Below are 18,439 nucleotides of genomic sequence, written 5' to 3'. Positions count from 1 at the left end.
TAATATTATCAGGGCATTTTTCTGCTTTTCCCCTCCATTCTCAATTTCAAGTTCTCTTTATCAGATCAGCAAGGCTCTGGGTAAACACATTTTTTTTTTAGTTATCGTAGAGAACTCTGTTCGTAGCCAAGAGCCCAGCAGTCTAGTATTTTTAACTATGGTCCGGACAAATCCTATTCTAAAATTCCATCTCTATAGGCAGCCATTTCATCTTCCACATTCCGTATTCTTTTCTTTTCCAAAGTACCAGTTTTCTTTTTTTTTTTTTAAAGATTTTATTTATTTGACAGAGAGATAGACAGCGAGAGAGGGAACACAAGCAGGGGGAGTGGGAGAGGGAGAAGCAGGCTTCCCGCCGAGCAGGAAGCCCGATGCGGGGCTCGATCCCAGGACCCTGGGATCGTGACCTGAGCCGAAGGCAGACGCTTAACCGACTGAGCCACCCAGGCGTCCCACCAGTTTTCTTTTGTAAGAAGAAAAGAAAACACCACGTGGTCTCCCAAGTCCTTGAATTTTCTGCACACAACCTCATAGTCCTTGGAGACGGTTTCCATGTCTCCTTTGGTGGGTGGGGCTCCTCACCCTACAGGGGGACACCTGTTAGATTAAGAGGTGGAGGAAGGTGAGGGGCACCCGGCTGGCTCAGTCGGTAGAGGGTGCAATGCTTGATTGATCTCGGGGTGGTGAGTTCGAGCCCCGTGTTGGGTGTAGAGATTACTTAAATATTTTATATGAATATAAAATAAAATATTGTATTTATTTTTTAAAAGATTTTATTTGTTTATTTGTCAGAGAGAGAGAGAGAGAGCACAAGCAGGGGGAGTGGGAGGAGAGAAGCAGGCTTCCCCGCCGAGCAGGGAGCCCAATGCGGGGCTCGATCCTGGGACCCCGGGATCATGACCTGAGCCGAAGGCAGATGCTCAACCAACTGAGCCACCCAGGCGCCCCTTGACTGTGGATTTTAATCCCTTCTACCTTCCCTATTGTTTGTCATCTCTTCTCCAGAATTATCCAAATCACTTCCAACGGGTTGAACCCTAGTAGCCCGTTGTCTCCTCCTTTGACATTGCTCTACTTAACAGCAGGGAGGTTTTCCCTGTTGACCATTTTAGGATCTTTGAACCTTTACCTCCTGGTCTTTCTTTCTCTTTCTTTCTTTCTTTCTTTCTTTCTTTCTCTTTCTTTCTTTCTTTCTTTCTTTCTTTCTTTCTTTCTTTCTTTCTTTCTTTCTTTCTTCTTTCTTTCTTTCTTTCTTTTTCTTTCTTTCCTTCTTTTTCTTTCTTTCTCTTTCCTTCCTTCCTTCCTTCTTTCTTTCTTTCTTCCTTTCTTTCTTTCTTTCTTTCTTTCTTTCTTTCTTTCTTTCTTTCTTTCTTTCTTTCTTTCTTTCTTTCTTTCTTTCCCTCCTTCCTTCTTTCCTTTTCTTCCTTCCTTCCTTCTTTTCTTTCTTTTCTTTTTTTTTCATTTTCACCCTCAGTCTGCCTAGGAATACCTCAACCTCTGTGGTAAGTCAGGAGAGGTTGTTCGCAAACCTTTTCACTTCTTCAAGAAAAGTCGACAGTTGAAAAGCTTGCATTTAGTGTAACGAACACAAAGCCACTGAATTGCTTCCAACCGCAAGACAGAGCTGGTAGGTACTTGCCTGGGACGGTCTCCATACCTCCCCGCTTGGAGTTCTCGCACTCTCACGTGCGGTCACCCCCAAACCTCCCTCACACTCCTCTCAGCTGTCACCCGGAAATCCCGCCAGATACTGCTGTCTGCCACTGTGGGGGACCTGAACCCTCCTCATGAGGGCATCGAGTGGCCCGTTTGGCGTGTCCACACTCCTCTTTTCCTAGCACCATTTCTTTGTAAGTAATCAGAATCTGTACCCTGTTCTGTGACATTTCCCTTTTTTTTTTTTTTAAGCTGTCCTGGAAACCTACCCCTCTTCCCAGCTGGGAAAGGGACATTTCCCCTGTCCTAGTCCACGCATCTCTCCTGGATCCTTTGCTCTCTCACAGCAGGTACCCGGCCTCTATCTGTGTGTAATGGTTAATTGTGCAGAAACCTAACACGCTCATGTGCCATGCTCTTCGGCAGCTGAATTTAACCTCTGGCATCTGCCTCACTGTCCCTTTGGGATTTTTTTTTGAACTGAAAATTCGCAAAAGGCACGCACTTTCTTTTTGTGGATTCATAGTGCACGTCCTTCAGAATTCTCTTTTATCATCACTGATAGGAGAGGCCTTAGAACTCATCTGTGCAACTTCCTCATGTTTTAGATTAAGATAGTGAGGTCCAGAAAGAGGAAGTTCCCTCTGCAATCATTTATTGAGCATCTGGCACATGTTAGCTGCTGTGAGGGACACAAAGATGCCAGATGCAACCCCCGGCTTCCAGAAGCCTTTTGTCTAGCTGGAGAAGACATAATGGGGCAGCTAGCTACCGTGCAAGGAAGAACAGGGTGAGTTCCATCGAACCTGCTAGAGTGGCGCAAAAGACAGCAAGGGGAAAGCTCGTCTGGAGTGACCAGTGACGTCCTCATGGAAAATGGCAACTGAGCTGCAGCCCGAAGGGTTTCATGGACGTGGGGACTGGACACACTCCAGACAAAAGCCCAGCTCACGGGTAAAAAGGCAAATAGTCTAGGCTGGTTGGTAGAGAAACAAACATTGGGACATAATCCTGGATGAGCAAATTGGGGCCAGTGGAGGGTGGTAAATCCTTCCTTCTATCAGTCTGATCCTACTGGCCTTACAAGTCTCAACCTGAACATCACCTCCTCCAGGAAGCCTTTCCGGGGCACCTTCTCTTAAGCAGGTCCTCTCATTACATTATCCTCCATTGCTGCATCCCACGTACGTCCTTCGTAGCATTTGGCGTAATGTGTAATTACATACTTAAGTCACTGCCTTGTTTGTCACCCTCCCCCAACTAGACTATAAGGTCCTTGAGAGCAGGGACCGTTCTTTGACTCGCCATTGTATTGTTCGCATCAGGCACGACAACCTGTTGCTAGGCGCTCAGCAAGCTGCAGCTTGTGCTATCACGAGGGTGCGGGCAGTGATGATGAAACCCAAGGACCAAACTGAACAGATAGCGTCAAGAATCAACACGTGGGGGCGCCTGGGTGGCTCAGTGGGTTAAGCGTGTGCCTTCAGCTCAGGTCATGATCCCGGGGTCCTGGGATCGAGCCCCGCATCGGGCTCCCTGCTCAGCGGGGAGCCTGCTTCTCCCTCTCCCTCTGCCTGCCTCTCTGCCTACTTGTTCTCTCTCTCTCTATCTCTCTGTCAAATAAATCAATAAAATCTTTTTTTTTTTTTAAAGGCAGACAAAAAGAGATAAGGGCCATAAACCATTCCAAGTGTGGCCGAGTGCGAGGGGGCAAGCGTAGCACCTCGGGGCACAACTACTGCGGCCCCACAGCCCGTGTGTGACTCGGCTCTGCCCCTTAGGAGTAAGCTGTGTGGCCTGTCTGGGCCTCCGTTTCCTCTTCTGGGAAAGGAGAGGACACGAGCACCCCTGTCACAGGGCGGTTTGGGGCACTAGGTGAAGGAAAATGGGTAAAGCCCTTAGCACAGTGCCTGTCACGCAGGAAGTACAAAATGAAGGTCAGCTGTTGTGACGCCGAAAGGTCTGGTACAGGGTCTCCTGGCACTAAGGAAGGGACAGTCCAGGCGACCTAAGAGGCGGGAGCGAGAGAGGGGGCACATAAGGGAGGAGCAGGCTTCCGGCCGAGCGGGGAGCCCGACGTGGGGCTCCATCCCAGGAGCCCGGGATCACGACCCGAGCCGAAGGCAGACGTTCACCCGATGGAGCCACCCGGGCGCCCCGGGAGGGGGGAAGCTCTTGAAGCGAGTCTTAAAAATACGAAGAGGAGTCTTGCGGGTAAGCAAGATGGCGAGGCAGCGATGGGCAGGAAAAGAGGCGTGAGCAAAACCACGGGGCTGTGGTGGTCCAGGCTGGGGCGGCCGGACGCGGCAAGAGGCGAGGCAGCGGAGACGGCCCAAGGCCTGGTGGCACAAGGGCCACGCTACGGGGCTTGAACTTTTCCCCGCGGGTAGCAGGGCCCCATGGGAGGCCGGTTCTGCGGGCTACGTGGAGGACGGTTGTGGGCTCGGCAAGGCCGGCGAGGACAACACGGTCCGGCAGGCGCCCTGCAGGCGGGTGTGAACCCTTGTTCTCGAGCCCCCCACCCCCGGTCCTTGGAGGTACCGGGACGCTCGCGCTTGGCGTGCGGGCGGCTGGGCGGGGGCAGGCCCCGCAGGCGGTCCGTTTGCTCTGTCGCGCAAGCCGCCAGTGCGGATCACACGGCCACCGCGGGCTCGGCTCTGCGGAGGAAGACGCGGCCGGGGCCTCGCTGCGGGGGACCCCCGGGCGCTGGGGAGCCGGTGCGGCGCTTCCGTGCAAATGGGGGGGGGGCTTTTCCACGTGTGGGGTTTGCCCTTCGGGAAGTTCCATGTGCGGTGACAGAAGGTCCTAGAGGTGCCAGGGCACTGACTGGGCGGATACAAGGACGGATGGAACCGAGGCCACGGACTGCTGGGCGGGGACAGGCGTGAAGGGCCGAGCCTGGAAATGCGGACACCCTGCGGACAGTGAAGGGACCCTGCCGGGGCCCAGACGGCTTGGCGCGCTTCTCCCCAGCTCCGACCCTCACGGTTTGCGTTTCTGCAAGGCTTCCTGACACCCGGGGCTTCCAGGGCTTGGCGCCAGGCAAGCGCCGTCCCTGTGGGAAGGGCCCCGTGGCCTTTCAGCTCGAGCCCGGCGCCCCTTCAGGCCCGGCCTTTACTTGCTTGCGCCTTGGTCCCCCCGGCCTGCCGCTCGGCCGCCCCCTCTCCTCTGCATCCTGGTCCGTCAGCCTCGTCCCGGAGCGCGACGTTTGCACAAAACTTTTGCCTTCATTAGGTAATTTCTAGCCGCACTTTCGCCTCACCGGGAGGTCGGTGGTCTGTAGCCGGACACAACTTTCTTGTCATCGTATCACCCGAGGAAGGTTTGCACGCAAGGCCGCTCGGAGCTGAAGGAAGCGCGACGGGACTCGCCGGGCTGTCTGCGGCAGCGGAACCGGGGAGACGGCCCGGCCCCGACCCGGGGGAGATGGGGCTCTGGCCAGCTGGTCACAGCAGAGCTTGCGGGGGGGGGGGGTCTACCGTGGGTGTTTGAGTTGCTCAGTGGCTTCCCCTGGGGGCCGGATTTTCTCCAGCTGAGCCTCCCCCGCGAGGAAGGGCAGCTGCCAAGACAGCCGGCGCCTCACCGCGGTGGGGGGACAGGGCCGCCTCTTTGCTCCCTTTGCCCTTGGGAGCCGGATGCCCTTAAGCCCTCCAGGAGCATTCTGGGCACTCCCTTCTGGCGGGCTGCCTTCCAGCAAATGAGAGAACGGGGCGAAGGAGTCAAGCGCCGCGAACAGGTCGGGAGGAGCCTCCGTCCCGTGGCTCAGCCCACAGCGGCCAGGGCTTCTGAGCAGCCATCGCTCTTGACCGCGGTCACGGCCGTGGCCCCGCAGGCTGGTTCACAGAAGCTGCGCGGCCATCAGCCAGGTCACGCGCCTGCTCTCGGCGCTCCTCTCTTCGGGGGGCCGACCACCTGCCCTGCCACCTGGGGCCTAGCCTGGGCCCGGCTCCCCCATTTCCCCCTGAGCTCTCAGTGGTTTCTGGAAACACGGGGAGCCAGCAGGCCAGCTCCTCGGCGCCGCATTCATCACTCAGCCCCCCGCTGCGAGCTGGGCCCCTGCTTCCTCCGTAAGAGATGTCCTTGCGGCCGCAGGCGTCCCCCAGCTTGTGCACCTTTGCGGGAATGTCAGCATCCTGCCTCGGAGGCTATGGACACGCCTCTCACCTGCTTGGTGCTGTGAGGCGGCGTTTGGGGGCCATAGTGGGAGACCAAGCATATAGCTTTCACGAAGGACCGGGTACAAGCACAGCGGTCTGGAACCATCCAGAGGAACACCAGACTCAGTCAGCAGATGGTCACTAAGTAGAGTCTTTTGAAGATTTTTGAGAGAGAGAGAGAGCACGTGGGTGAGGGCAAGTGGAGAGGTGGGGAGAGGGGGGCAGAAGCAGAGGCAGAGGGACAAGCACACTCTGCACTGAGCGTGAGGCCTGACGCAGGGCCCGATCGCCCGACCCCGAGATCACGACCTGAGCCGAAGTCAAGAGTCGGATGCTTCACCACCTGAGCCGCTCTGGCGCCGCTGGATAGAGAGCCTTTCAGACCCCAAAGTCTTGAGACTTTTCCCCACGACTGTGCCCCCACCCTCCCTTCTCGTCCCCATGAAGAAGGCCTCTGAGCCACACACAGTTCATTGCAACTATCGTTTATTAAAAAATATATGTCTCCTTGGAAGGAACACTGGTAAACCAACTAGTGTCATGCTTACTTTGAATCTTGATTTCCTTCCCTGGGAGGGGCAGAGGGTTGAGCATCACTCAGAGTACAGCACTTAACATCAGGGAAATCAACACTCCCCGCTCACCCCCTCCTCACCACAGTCACCATCGCCCACCACGTCATCCCTCTTTGCCTTCAATCCAGTGTACTGCCCAGGTGAAGCTGCTGCCCTTTCTTTCCCCTCATTCTGGGCCCCACACTGTACAGTTAGCCTCATTATGCCGGTAGGAGAACTGTTAACAGATTTCCTAAATTTTGCTGGTAGCACTCAGAGCGCCTTCGACATGGCGTCGCTCGCCACGGGTCACGACGCCGCGGGCTGGGAAACCGCGGACTCAAGCCCAGGGCCAGGCGTGTCCATGCTCTTCTCCCCTGTGTCATGCCCATCGTGGGCCTCGGGAGGCACGGTGGCTGCAAAAACAGCCCCGGGGGGGGGGCGGGGCGGGGCCCGAGGCCCACCTGCCCCCTGCACTTGTGGTCAGAGGAGAAGCTCCCCCGGCCGCAGTCACTGCCTTCTGACTCTGGCACAAACCAGCACGGTTTCAGGTCTCACCAGCAAGGGAATCCTAGCTCCACGGGTCACGCGGACGGCCTTCGAGTCCGCGCTCTCCCCGAAGCAACAGTAAGCTACCAGCTGTTGGTGCGGGCGCTGGGGTAGGGCGCACGGAGCAGCTGCGGAAAAACCCCAAAGCCAACTTCTCATCACACGGCTGGCCAGGCCCAGTGCGGTCCCACCGTCCCGGCGCAGAGCCGGAAGGCAAGTGACTCCCCGGCCCCGGTGCTGGGCCCCGCGGAGGGGCCTCTGCGGGGGGCGGGGGGGGTTCGGGCGCAGCCCCGGCCCGGGAGCAAAGGGACCCGCCGCGGCGCGGAGCCCCAGCTCCCGCTCTCCGCTCCCGGCAGCCCCCGCGGCCCCTCCGCGGACCGGACGGCCACGCCGGGCGCACCTACTCTATCGCAAGGCCCGGCTCCTCCACAACGTCATGAACCTTTAAAACACTTGTCAAATTGGATTCTACGCATTCACTTAAATAGTAAAAGTAAAATTTGGAATAATGAAAAGGCTGACACGGTAGCACAACATGGTTTTGGTTTAACAGCAGCTTAAAAATGAACAAAAAGGAAACCTCTCATGCAGACACATTGGGTGGCAGAAAACAATAGGCAATTTAATCTGGAGCACTGCTAGCCATTCTCTCGCTTTCTGCACCCGGGACTGACTGTGCCTCCCGGGCGGCAGCTGCTTCGGGGTCCCGTCCCCAACCCTCTTGCCCCCAGAGAAAAAGCCCGCTCGCTGACCCCGACCTAGAGACAACCTCAGCTTTCAAGAGAATGACCAAACGCGAGTGCCCTTGGTACAGCACTTACTACCACTTGCGATCCCTCCCCAACCAGCTGGGATATAAGATGCCATCTGATTGGAATATGAAAATTAAAGCATTTCTCTAATAACACAGTACCATTGATGAAGTCTCCATAGATTTTCTAGTCCAAATGTGTGTGAATATATATATATTATATGAGAGTGTATAATATATATATATAATAATTTCTATATATTTTATATAAATTACATATATATATCTATATATAAATAAGATACTTTCTGTCGCCATACGTTGCACCGTTCAGCGCTGCGTGACAGCAGCGTGAGAAGCAGAAATGCCCGGGGGCATCTCGGCACGCGGCACACCGAGCTCGCTTCACAAGCCATGCAGCCGTCCAGAGCCTGGCTTTCCGGCAGTCCTCCTCTCGTCTCTTCGCTTCTGCTTGGTTTTTATGAAAACAATGACTCTGATGGATTTGCACCTGTGCTAGCGCTTGGGAAAGGTCCATGCAGGAATGGGCACAGTCACGTGATGAGTGAGATGGCATCATCCCAAAAAATAAACTAAAACAAGATGAAAATTTAAAAAAACAGAACAGGACTAGAAAACTCAATTTTTGGGACATATCTAAAAAAGGGGACAAGAACAGTAGTCATTTGTTCTCCTGGTGGGGACAGGACTGAAGAGGGAGGAGGGAAGAGGGACTTGATGTCTTCTGTTCACAAGAGAGTGCTTGGTGGGGATTCTTCAGAGTTTTTCAGGGGATGGGACCCAAATGTAGTGCCCAGACTGGTCCTCGATGATTTGTTTGATCTTGTTGTAAATCTCTTCCAGTGAGTCACCCTGTACAATGGCTAAAGTGAAGAGGAAAACAGAATTATTAATGTGCTCCACAGCACCCCAAACCCGGCAGTCCAGCCTGCCCCGGCCCCCCCCCCCCAGCTCAGCCTGGCAGAGATGCCCACACAGCCTAGGGCAACGAGGGAAACCGGCAGGTGCTCTCAGCCCACGGCCCAATGTCAACTTGCCGAGACAGTGAGACTAAGTGGCAATGAATGAGAAAACGGATTGTTCAAAAAATGTTTACTGAGCACCCATTAGATGCCAGACCTCGAGGCTCACATTGCTCTTGGCAGCCATGAGGCCAGCAGCTGGTCATTGTAAACAGCCTCAGTAGAAGATTTGGAAAATCCCAGTTAGCCAAAGAAAGAACCGAAAGAAACGGTTTCTAGCAAGAGGCAGGGCTCCCGGGGCCATCATATCTGCTCTATGTCAGAGGTCAGCCCGGAAAACGAGGACACGGACGTAACAGTAAAGGGAAGGTCCGAAAGCCTCGGTCTGACAGTACGGCTACGTGTCCTTTCCCTGTTTCACCTGGTGGCACCAGCAGCTGCGGCTCACCCAGCACCAACCTGCACACAAATGTCACTGTGCTTTATTTTTTTTCAGTTTCCGTCTGTAAATTCTAATCAGTTAACCTACAGGGTAATACCGGTTTCAGGAGCAGAACCGAGTGATTCGACACTTACATACAACAGCCAGTGCTCATCCCAACAAGCGCCCCCATCCAGCCCACCCCCCCCACCTCCCTGTGACTGCACTTTAAAGGTAAGCAACATACTACAGAGAAACGTTAACAGCCTTTTAGGGACTGACCTTCCAAAATAGGGGCCATATACACACACACAAGCACGCCATGCACACACGCACACACACTGACAGACAACTCGAACACCCCACTGATAAATCATCGTCATCAACCAACGTGGATTCGGCACCTAAAACACGCAAAACCAAGTACTACACTGGGAGGAGGAGCTGGGAGGGAGAGAAGCAAAGTAACATAGGGAGCCTCTAATCTGGTAGGAATATGAGGACAAGATGAACAAAATGAGCCAAGGCAGCAGTTGGTGGTGGTGGTCGATACTATAAACTGGCTAAACTCCCCTGGATGGAAGGAGCTTGAGTATTTTGCAAAGGTCTGACTTCCAAAGCGGCCAGAAACTCTGTGCTGGGTATCTAAGCCTTTTGGAGACACTTAGAGGTGTCTGGCTGGTTACTCGAGCCGGGCAGCAGGGCTTCTTACCTGTGAAGTATTCTCCAAACTCCTGCTCCAGTTTCATGGCTTTGTCATAGATTTTATTTGCTTGTTCATATGTCTGCCGTCGGTTCATTTCCCTGCCGAAGACAGAGAAGAAAAATGGTACCAAACTGGATGTGTTTTTTTTTTTTTTTTTTTGAGAGAGAGTGCACGAGCTCGGGGCGGAGGGGGTGGGGCATGTGCAGAAGGAGAATCTTTTGTTTTAAAGATTTATTTATTTATTTTAGAGAGCACACAGGCAGGGGGCGGGGCTGGGGGGGCAGATGGAGAATCTCCAGCAGACTCCCCACTGAGCGCGGAGCCCGAAGCGGAACTCGATCTCACGACCTTGGGACCACGACCTGAGCCGAAACCAAGAGTTGGACGCTCAACTGACTGAGCCACCCAGGTAGGCCCTGGATCCTACATTTTGATTAACATAAAGGATTGCTCCCAGGCTCCCTGAAAATCTGCTCAGCTGCCCTATGAGAGCAGCAGTGGCCCACGGCTCAACATCTGCCCCAAACTTGCCAGGTTTAAAAAGAGCAACTGGAATACAGGTGCAGACGCTCAAAGCAGAAGGAAGCCTCGGGGACCAGCTGGGGTGCCGACTTGCCTTGGAGCTTCCATGGGGTCTGACCCCTGCCCGACAAATCAGTTTATTTTCTTGTTCCTTTCCAGGGCCCTCCCCTAGCTGGGAGCGTCTGAGGCTCGCAAATACTTACATAAGTGCTTCAATGGACTTGGGCTTGATGAAAATGGCAATGGGGTAAAGTTGTGCTTGCTGCAGCCTCTTGATAGCATTGCCGGAAACATCTAAGATGCAGTGCTTGCCCTGAAAAGGCAAAGACCTGTTATCAGCCCACCCGGTCTCGGTCTACCCAGCCCCAAGCCCGTACCCAGCAGCAACCCAAACATCTGCCTGGAGGGGGGGAACCCAGGGTCACCCAGAGAGGCCTAGAAGATTCTATCGCTGAGGCACCCAGGCCCCACATTTTGCTCCTACTAGCCAGAAAAGGCCACATCTGCAGAGGGGTCCCTGTGCATGTCGGTGACACGCTGGGGTGAGCTGCGTGGAGGAGACACAGCCACCTCCATCCAGGGGCTGGGAACACGCAGAGCCGGCATGCCGCTTGATAGGCCCTGTGCCGGGAGGAGGCGGACCCTAACGGAATGCCAGTGGGGCCGTTTCGGTTTTTCCTTTGACGGTTGTATTTAGCAGGGCCATCTCCTCTCTTCTTACCCTCTCTGCAACTGCCCGCACTGACTGGATGCTGGTCCCATAGAGATTATCATTAAATTGGCCTGCTTCAATGAACTTGTTGTCCTGAATATCCTTCTCCATCTGTTCTCGGGAGACCACAAAGTGGTAGTCTTGTCCATCCACCTCATTATCACGCCGAGGCCGAGTGGTATCTGAAGGAAGAAAGGAAATGCTGTGTGGCCCAAGGACAATGACCTGCCCCAGGCCAAAAGAGATGACTGTTCCTCTCTCACCTGGGCCCTGGGGCCACTCCAATATTTTCCAGGTGAGTGGCGGGGAGAGTAGCTGAAAGAAGTGTGTCTTGCCTACTTCTCTTGTAACCACCAGGGCTCACACACAGGGAGCTATTTGCTTTAGTTTAAACTGGACCAGAAAGGTAGGGTTTCCTGGGCCAAAACCTGGCAGAAGAGGCCAAATGTGGCACGGGAGCCAGCGAACCTAACAAGCTGTCCATGGGGCTGTGCCAACACCACTTGGACCAGGCCCCCCATTAGTCCAATCCTTCCCGACCATCACCACTCAAAACTTCTCTCCAAGGGAGGAAGCAGGCCAGCCTGATGGCTTAGGCCTCCCAACCCCATCAGCCCTGTGGGAATCTACTGCTGCCTAATCTCTTCCAGAGCGTTAGACGCTGTTCCCAGAGAACCCTAGTACCTGGCCCCACACCCTTTCCACAGAACATCAGAGTAATCGTTCCCAGGGCACCAACGCCTCCCTCCCAAAACCTTCCTGGGCTCTTACGTGGCACACAGGATCCAAATTTATGCGGGAACTCCGAGATCAGGTCATCGTTGACTCTGTCCTTCATTGGGCCCAGGATGATCACAGGCCTTGCATAGTGAACTGGAGAAAGAGAGCATGGAGGTCGTGAGCGAGGCCTCCCACCAGACGGCCTCTTCTACCTCCAAGTCTGCCTAGAACACCGCAGCTCTGGAGCCGCCACTCAGACAGGGCAGAGTGTCTGCGGCCATTCCCTGGCTTTTAACTACAAAGACATCAAAGAGCCTTTAATTTGAAAATATCTAAGTCCAAGGCAAGTCTGAAATCAGAAGCATCTCCCCTTCCAACAGATTCAGGAGAAATCTCTGCATGGGCACCAGCAGCTAAGCAAGGTTTTTTCCGAGGAGCCACTACAGGGAGGGACCGGGACCTTTCTTTTGGAAACAGTCACACCCACTGAGACTGACCCTTGCCCTCTTTGTCAACCTGTCCTATCCTCTGGAAGGCACCCCGGCAGCAACAAAGGTATGGTGAGGGGTGCACACTGGGTTTCCTTCCCCATTTTCTACAACAAGAGGAAGACGCAGGAGAGAAGGAGACGCCCAGGGGCTGGACGTGCGATGGGCCCCGCCATGCACTTCCCTCCGCCGACACGGCCAACCACTGCGTTGGGCCCCACGACCACGAGACCAGCTTGAAGGCAAGACTCTCAGAAGGGGGCTTACTTTCTTGCCGTGTCACTGGCTCATATGACAAAATTGCATCCTCTTGTCCTTCTGCAACAAAAAAGGGAGACACGTTAGCACTTTGTAATCTGCCTCCCTGTGTCCTGGTCCCCCTACAACACTCCCCTCACCCCCACCTCTGCCAGAAAACAGCCTTGTCAATGTGGTACTTGCCACCACCTGCCCTGTGGGCCTGTCTGCTACCCATTGGCAAGAAAGCACAGGAAGCCCTTCACCACCCCTGGGACAGGAGTCCTCTCATTCAGCAAAATATCGCTGACCAAAGGGACATGACCCAGAAGCCATGAAGCCTCCACCAAAAACCACCCTCATTTCTCAGGAACTGTTCTTATAGGTAACAGTCAACTGTGCTCAATTACCCTCTTGCTCTGGTAAGAATCACAGGGAAGCTTCAACTGGTCCAGAAATACTGTCCACGTCCCCTAATCTGCAAGCAGGGGAGTCAGGGCACTCATGCAAGCTAACTTTGCCCTTTTAAGGGTCTACCTATCCCCCCTGCACTGGAAGAAATCTCCAGATAAGTGGCTCAAGGCTGGGCTAAGGTCCCCAGTCCCCTTTAAGAGCAATGCTGAGCCCTGCTCTCTCCTCATGGTAGAGCTCCATACATCCTAACAGTGATGAACTTGGGGCACCCAGGTGGCTCAGTCGGTTAAGCATCTGCCTTCGGCTCAGGTCATGATCCCGGGGTCCTGGGATCGAGCCCCACGTCGGGCTCCCTGCTCATCGGACAGCCTGCTTCTCCCTCTCCCTCCGCCTGCCACTCTGCCTACTTGTGCTCTCTCTCTATCTCTCTGTCAAATAAATAAATAAAATCTTGGGGAAAAAAAAAACAAACAGTGATGAACTTTTCCTAAAATAGTCACCAAGCCACTTGGTTCTGGGTACCTGGAGGTCCCCAAGGGGCTGACAGCAGTGCTGGGGAAGGCAGCAATATTTGCATCAAGCCCCAGGATGCTTGCTCACAGGCCTCCTCTGAGCCTGACTCGTGGGCAGATTGTACAAGACCTCTAGCCATAGCTCCCGAGAGGCCAGGGCTCCCAAAGTTCGTGGGGTTCCAACTGTGGCTTCTCTGGCTTGGTCACAGGATCTCTGAAGGAAAACCGGGCAGTTACCGGATCACTTAACCCAGCAAAAAGACAGACACCGAGCCTTGACCCGGGGGTCCTAGAGACCCGGAAAGGCAATTCAGGACAACAGCCCACAGGAGCCATTTGTCTTTTGGTCTCTAAGCAAATCTGTCAAACCGGCAGCATTTACAGCCCAGGATGCCCATGGCAGGGATTGACTCACTGGCAGCTCACCCCTCCCGAGGCCCCAGGGACGGTTTTAAGTCAGGTCCTGGCCACAAGTGCAGGCCTTATACTCTCCTTTAATTCACGGCCTAAAGCCCACCCCGTCAGGACAAAATGGCCACAGCATTTCCAGGATCTCCAAGTGCACATGGCTGAACGAAGCACTAGCCTCTGAACAGAAATGGCAGCCATGCAACGCGGGAATGAGGATGGCTGGGACACATGGTGGAGCCACACGACATGGGGGAGAATGACACACACTTACTGGAACTGCTTTCGCTGTCACTGGTGTTGGATGTCACTCCCTCTGCAAGCCAACAAGAAAGAGACTCCGATTCAGAACACACCACTGAGAGGTCACACGCGGCACAAAACTCAATTCCTCCAGGAGGCAAGACACCGAGCTGCCAACCAAGTCAGGCCACAGGAGGCCTGCCACATCCAGGCTACCAACTGGGAGGCAGAGCTCCAACTCTGAGCCCCTGGCCACCTCATACTTGTCCCCAGAGCATTCTCGGGCTGCCAAGGCCCTCCCTGTACACTACAAGCCTTCCATTCTTCGGCAGCATCTTCTTCATCTGAATCAAAACAACGGACTTGGATGGTTTCCAAATCCTATCTCAAAATGCATCTCCCAAGGCTAACAACAGGAAAGGAAAGGCAGTGACAGTAGCAAAGATGAGTCCAGGGATGGGGCTGCTCTTGAATTCCCTTCCCCAGACAGAACCCCCGATGTACAGAGTTGTGCGGTGCTCCAGAACTAAGAGGCTAAGCACTAGGTACGCTGAGCTGTCACCAGGGAATGCGGCTCTGACCGTTCGGTGGGACCTGCCACCCCTATCATCTAGCCTCCTCCTCCTCCTAGCTTGGCCTCAGTGGTGAGGGAGGATGCTCCTCCATCCACAATCGGACAGACGTGTCAAAACACAGAGACCACAAACACAGAACACTGGGAGGCCAAGACAACCGTCCTGTCTCAGACCACTGGGACTTGCCTACATCTGAGTGTGGGCATGGCCGCCATGCTCAAAGGAAGCACAAGGTGCAGTATGGCCCAAACAAAGGCCACCGCTCCCAAGACGAAAGGCAAATGAAGATGAAACATGAACACAACAAACGATGGACAGAGACACTGCTCGTTTCAGCCAAGATGACACTGTTCCAGACTGTGATATGCTGTGGCCCCCATAGGAAGGACTGAGTGAGTTGCCAACCAAGGCTAGCTCCTGAGCAATCCCCTGAGGAAGCTCCTTTACTTTCATGCCTTTATTACTTATTGAAGGAGAGTATACACTGACAGAACCTCCCGGCACAGCCACGTGTACGTGCACAGAGGGGATGCTAAGGTGCTGTCCTCTCAGTTCCTTCATTTTTCACTCTAGAATTATTTTTCAGAGAGGACAGGTCAGAGCTTTCCCGACCTAAGGCACTAGATATAAATGTATATATGGTCCATAAATGCCACTGAGACCCTCCCCCACCAGCTCAGCCCCTTAAAGATGCTCCATGGAAAGCCAGCCCATGGCTTTTCGAGGCCCCTGGACCTGCTGGGATGTCCCAGATGCATGATGGGTAAAGGGCTTCACAGTACTCTTGCCCCTAGTTAGACCCAAACTGCTCATTCTTAAGCCCAATTCTTTAGTGCTGTGTCGCTAGGGAAGAAGCCAACCAGTGGGCACCCCTCCCCTCAACAATAGGCTAGAGATGAGCTGAGTGGTCACCCTTGGAGAAGTATATCTTGCCTACCTCATTTCTAAGGCGGGGCACCAAGATGGCTCCCCATCCCTTCCAGGTACAAAAGGAAAATACAGACGTGAATGATAGGCTTTTATTAGGGTACCAGGGATCCAGAGCAGAAGTGTGACATTCTGAGCCACTTGTTCCTCCTCCTGCTGTGGTGTCAGAGTCCTCACAACACTGTCCTCCCCTCACCCTTTGCCCTCACCCACGTTCGCTACACCCCCAACCCCAGCATCTCCACTCATGCCAGAAATATAGTTAGTGGTGTGTAAGTTTGACTTACTCAGGTTCTTTGCTCCATAATAATCGTCACTTAACCCAGGGAAGTCCTGATTTCACAGACAGCAGGGACAAAGAGAGAGGGAAAGAGGGAGGGAGGGAAGGAGGGAGGGAGGGAGGGAGGGAGGGAGGGAGGGAGGGAGGAAGGGAGGAAGGGAGGGAGGGAAAGAATTGGGACAAAAGAGAAAATAGAAAAAAAAGACAAGGGGAAGGAAGAATACAGAGCCAGGTGAGCATTAGTGACAGAAGTATGAAATACTATGAAGACCTATAATTATAGTGAGGTTAAGAACTTTGCTACAGAAAGAATGCCCCAGATCCATTAAGATACGGGTACTTCATCCTGCCCAACTTGCTGCCAGAGGGCCTTGGAGCGGACTACCTTTCTGAGGTGGTCTACAGTCTATAGCCCAACAGGACAGAACAGGTAGACTTTCCAAGGCTTAGAGTACCTGCTTTGGCTGAATTTGTACTTACAGAGCCCCAGTCTCTGCTCTGCCCCTGTAATCACCATTTCCCTCTGAGGGTGCACCAAAGAGCAGGCAGAATTATCATCATCCCAAGGAGCTTTTGCCTAATACTGACTCACCCTGTCCAGACCCTTCAGGGAAAGCTTCGTGCAGTGTCCGGTATGGCCTTCAAAGCTGACCGGAGTTGTGCAGACCACAGAGGATGAGCTCAGCTTCTGGAGAATTAGCACTAGGCGGTTTCAACTCTCACCCAACAGGCAGCCCCTGCCCCTCAGCTGGGCCACCCAACGGTGAACCCTCCCCAGGCTAGATCGAGCACGGGTACGTTCTGAGGCTGATCCAGTGAACTGTGGTGACCTCCCTTCAGACCATCTCCCACTGCTCGCGAGCAGAACCAGCTGCAGCTGGTGCTTCTTACTGAGCTACCCAGGATTATGACCCATAACCTCCATTTGGATGAAGGCACCCTTGGATTGACTAGCTACCACTTCAGACAGCAATGACCTACGTAGACCATGACCATGAATCAGGCTGGCCTAGACAAAGTTAGTCTCCTGCCAGTCCCAACAGCCCAGGACCCCAAGGCCCCTCCTTATGAGGCAGCAGAGGAGAGGCTTACAGTTCACCATGAGCCATATGAGAAGTGTTTCACCAGCTTGACCTGGTGTTTAAGGTGAGGGTCAGAGCAGTTAATTTCCGAGCCATATGGTAGAATACGAATATTTCTCAGGATTACATTGGTTCTTAAAAGTCAGCTTATGGCCTTTCCTACCATTTACTGTTTTTCAAAAAATCTTTATTTAGACAATGTTGAGTAATCCCCCTTCCACGTCAATTCCTTTAAGCAGGAAGGATTTTATTTTGAAGGCTGACTCTGTAACTGGGATGACAGTGAGGCTGCTGGAGCCGTGTGGACATCCCAGGTGCATATGCACATGCATGTAATTCAAGAAGCAGGTCCAACTCCAGGTGGGAAGAAAAGGCTCTTCTCTTAACACAGATGAGTAAAGTTAAGGGAAAGAAAACACAGGAGGAAGAAGCCAGGAGAGCAACACTGAGTCCCTTGACCTGGTTCTCTTGAAAAAACCATTCTTCTAACCCTGACACTGTGGCTGAGAACTGATCACTACCACAGCAGAGCTTGGCCTGGCACCCCAACGCCAGTGCCAGGGATGTCCTGGTAGACCAGCCTTGGAAGCAGCTGGTCCTCAGAGCCTCCGACATTGTTTCAGAGTGAGCAGCTGGATGAGAGAGATCCAATGTCTCCCCATGCAGATCAATCTCTACACTGACTGCAAATGAGCAAGGGTGCACGCGCACACACACACTCATGCACGCACACATGGACGGATGGACGTGCGTGCGTGCACGCGCGCGCGCGCACACACACACACACACACTTCCCCCATCTTCTCATAAGGGGAGGTGCAAATGAGGAAGAGAGGGCGGGGCTGTGGGCAGTCTGCTCTCTGTACCCTGCTGCTACTTACGTTCCTGTACGCTGCTCTCCTGGGCCATGTTTTCTTTGCTCTTGTAAAATGGAAACTTTCGAGAGAGGCGGAAACTCTTTTTACGTTTCGTTTTGATCGACTGTGAAAGAACATGAAGATGGAGGGGAAGGACAGAAGAAAAAAAAAACAGAACAATGGATTTTAAAGCATGCAAGAAAAACTAAAATGGAGACAATGGTGAGCTAAATAAAAGACCATCTCTCACAAATGGAGTCTATGAGATTAAATGAAAGTTGATGTAAGAGGAAAATTATGTTTACAGGAAAATGTTGTAGGGATGTTAGAGGTTTCTACCTAATCCAGACTCACAGCACTCACTGGCACTTTCTAAAGGACAAAGGTCACTGATACAGTCATCTACTCCGTGTCTCTCCTCCCTCTACTGCTCCAGAAGTTCTTTGGCCTGCGAAGCTCACAGAAGAAAAGGGGTGAATGACTGAGCCCTCATGCCTCATTGGTCTGAGGGGAGGTGGTCAGAGCTCTGAGGCTGGCCTTCCTCGTTGGGTAACAAGGCCAGGTTCTGCTCAGGATCCCCACAGCTCTGACAGGGTCTGCGGCCAGGGACATAACCACAGATGGCTTCATGTACCCGGAACAAGTCAGCCTTTCCAGACAGTCCAATTCCAACACATCTTCAAGA

The 18,439-nt window shown here is 53.4% G+C and overlaps 1 protein-coding gene across 6 annotated transcripts in view; it reads right to left on the bottom strand.

The window, feature by feature from the left end:
* Window positions 1-6,282: 6,282 nt before the first annotated feature.
* Window positions 6,283-18,439, bottom strand: part of DLG3 (discs large MAGUK scaffold protein 3) — a 54,955-nt gene continuing 42,798 nt past the window's right edge. For 4 of the 6 annotated variants that reach the window (XM_045879285.2, XM_064574207.1, XM_045879293.2 and 1 more), the window contains 8 exons: window positions 17,779-17,878; window positions 14,065-14,106; window positions 12,487-12,537; window positions 11,783-11,884; window positions 11,021-11,193; window positions 10,503-10,612; window positions 9,784-9,875; window positions 6,283-8,551 (listed from right to left, as the gene is read on the bottom strand). In XM_045879285.2, coding sequence (XP_045735241.1) covers window positions 8,445-8,551; window positions 9,784-9,875; window positions 10,503-10,612; window positions 11,021-11,193; window positions 11,783-11,884; window positions 12,487-12,537; window positions 14,065-14,106; window positions 17,779-17,878 — 777 coding nt within the window. In that variant the 3' untranslated portion in view covers window positions 6,283-8,444. Of the gene's footprint in view, window positions 8,552-9,783; window positions 9,876-10,502; window positions 10,613-11,020; window positions 11,194-11,782; window positions 11,885-12,486; window positions 12,538-14,064; window positions 14,107-15,822; window positions 15,869-17,778; window positions 17,879-18,439 lie in introns of all 6 variants that reach the window. The other 2 variants (XM_045879278.2, XM_045879283.2) reach the window with 1 other exon arrangement.

The sequence above is a fragment of the Mirounga angustirostris genome, unplaced genomic scaffold (assembly GCF_029215605.1).
Source record: "Mirounga angustirostris isolate CCGP_5_RB_7025 unplaced genomic scaffold, mMirAng1.0.hap1 SCAF_11, whole genome shotgun sequence".
NCBI lineage: Eukaryota > Metazoa > Chordata > Mammalia > Carnivora > Phocidae > Mirounga > Mirounga angustirostris.
Note: the sequence above shows the minus strand (reverse complement) of the source record. Positions and strands in the feature narration are given on the sequence as shown.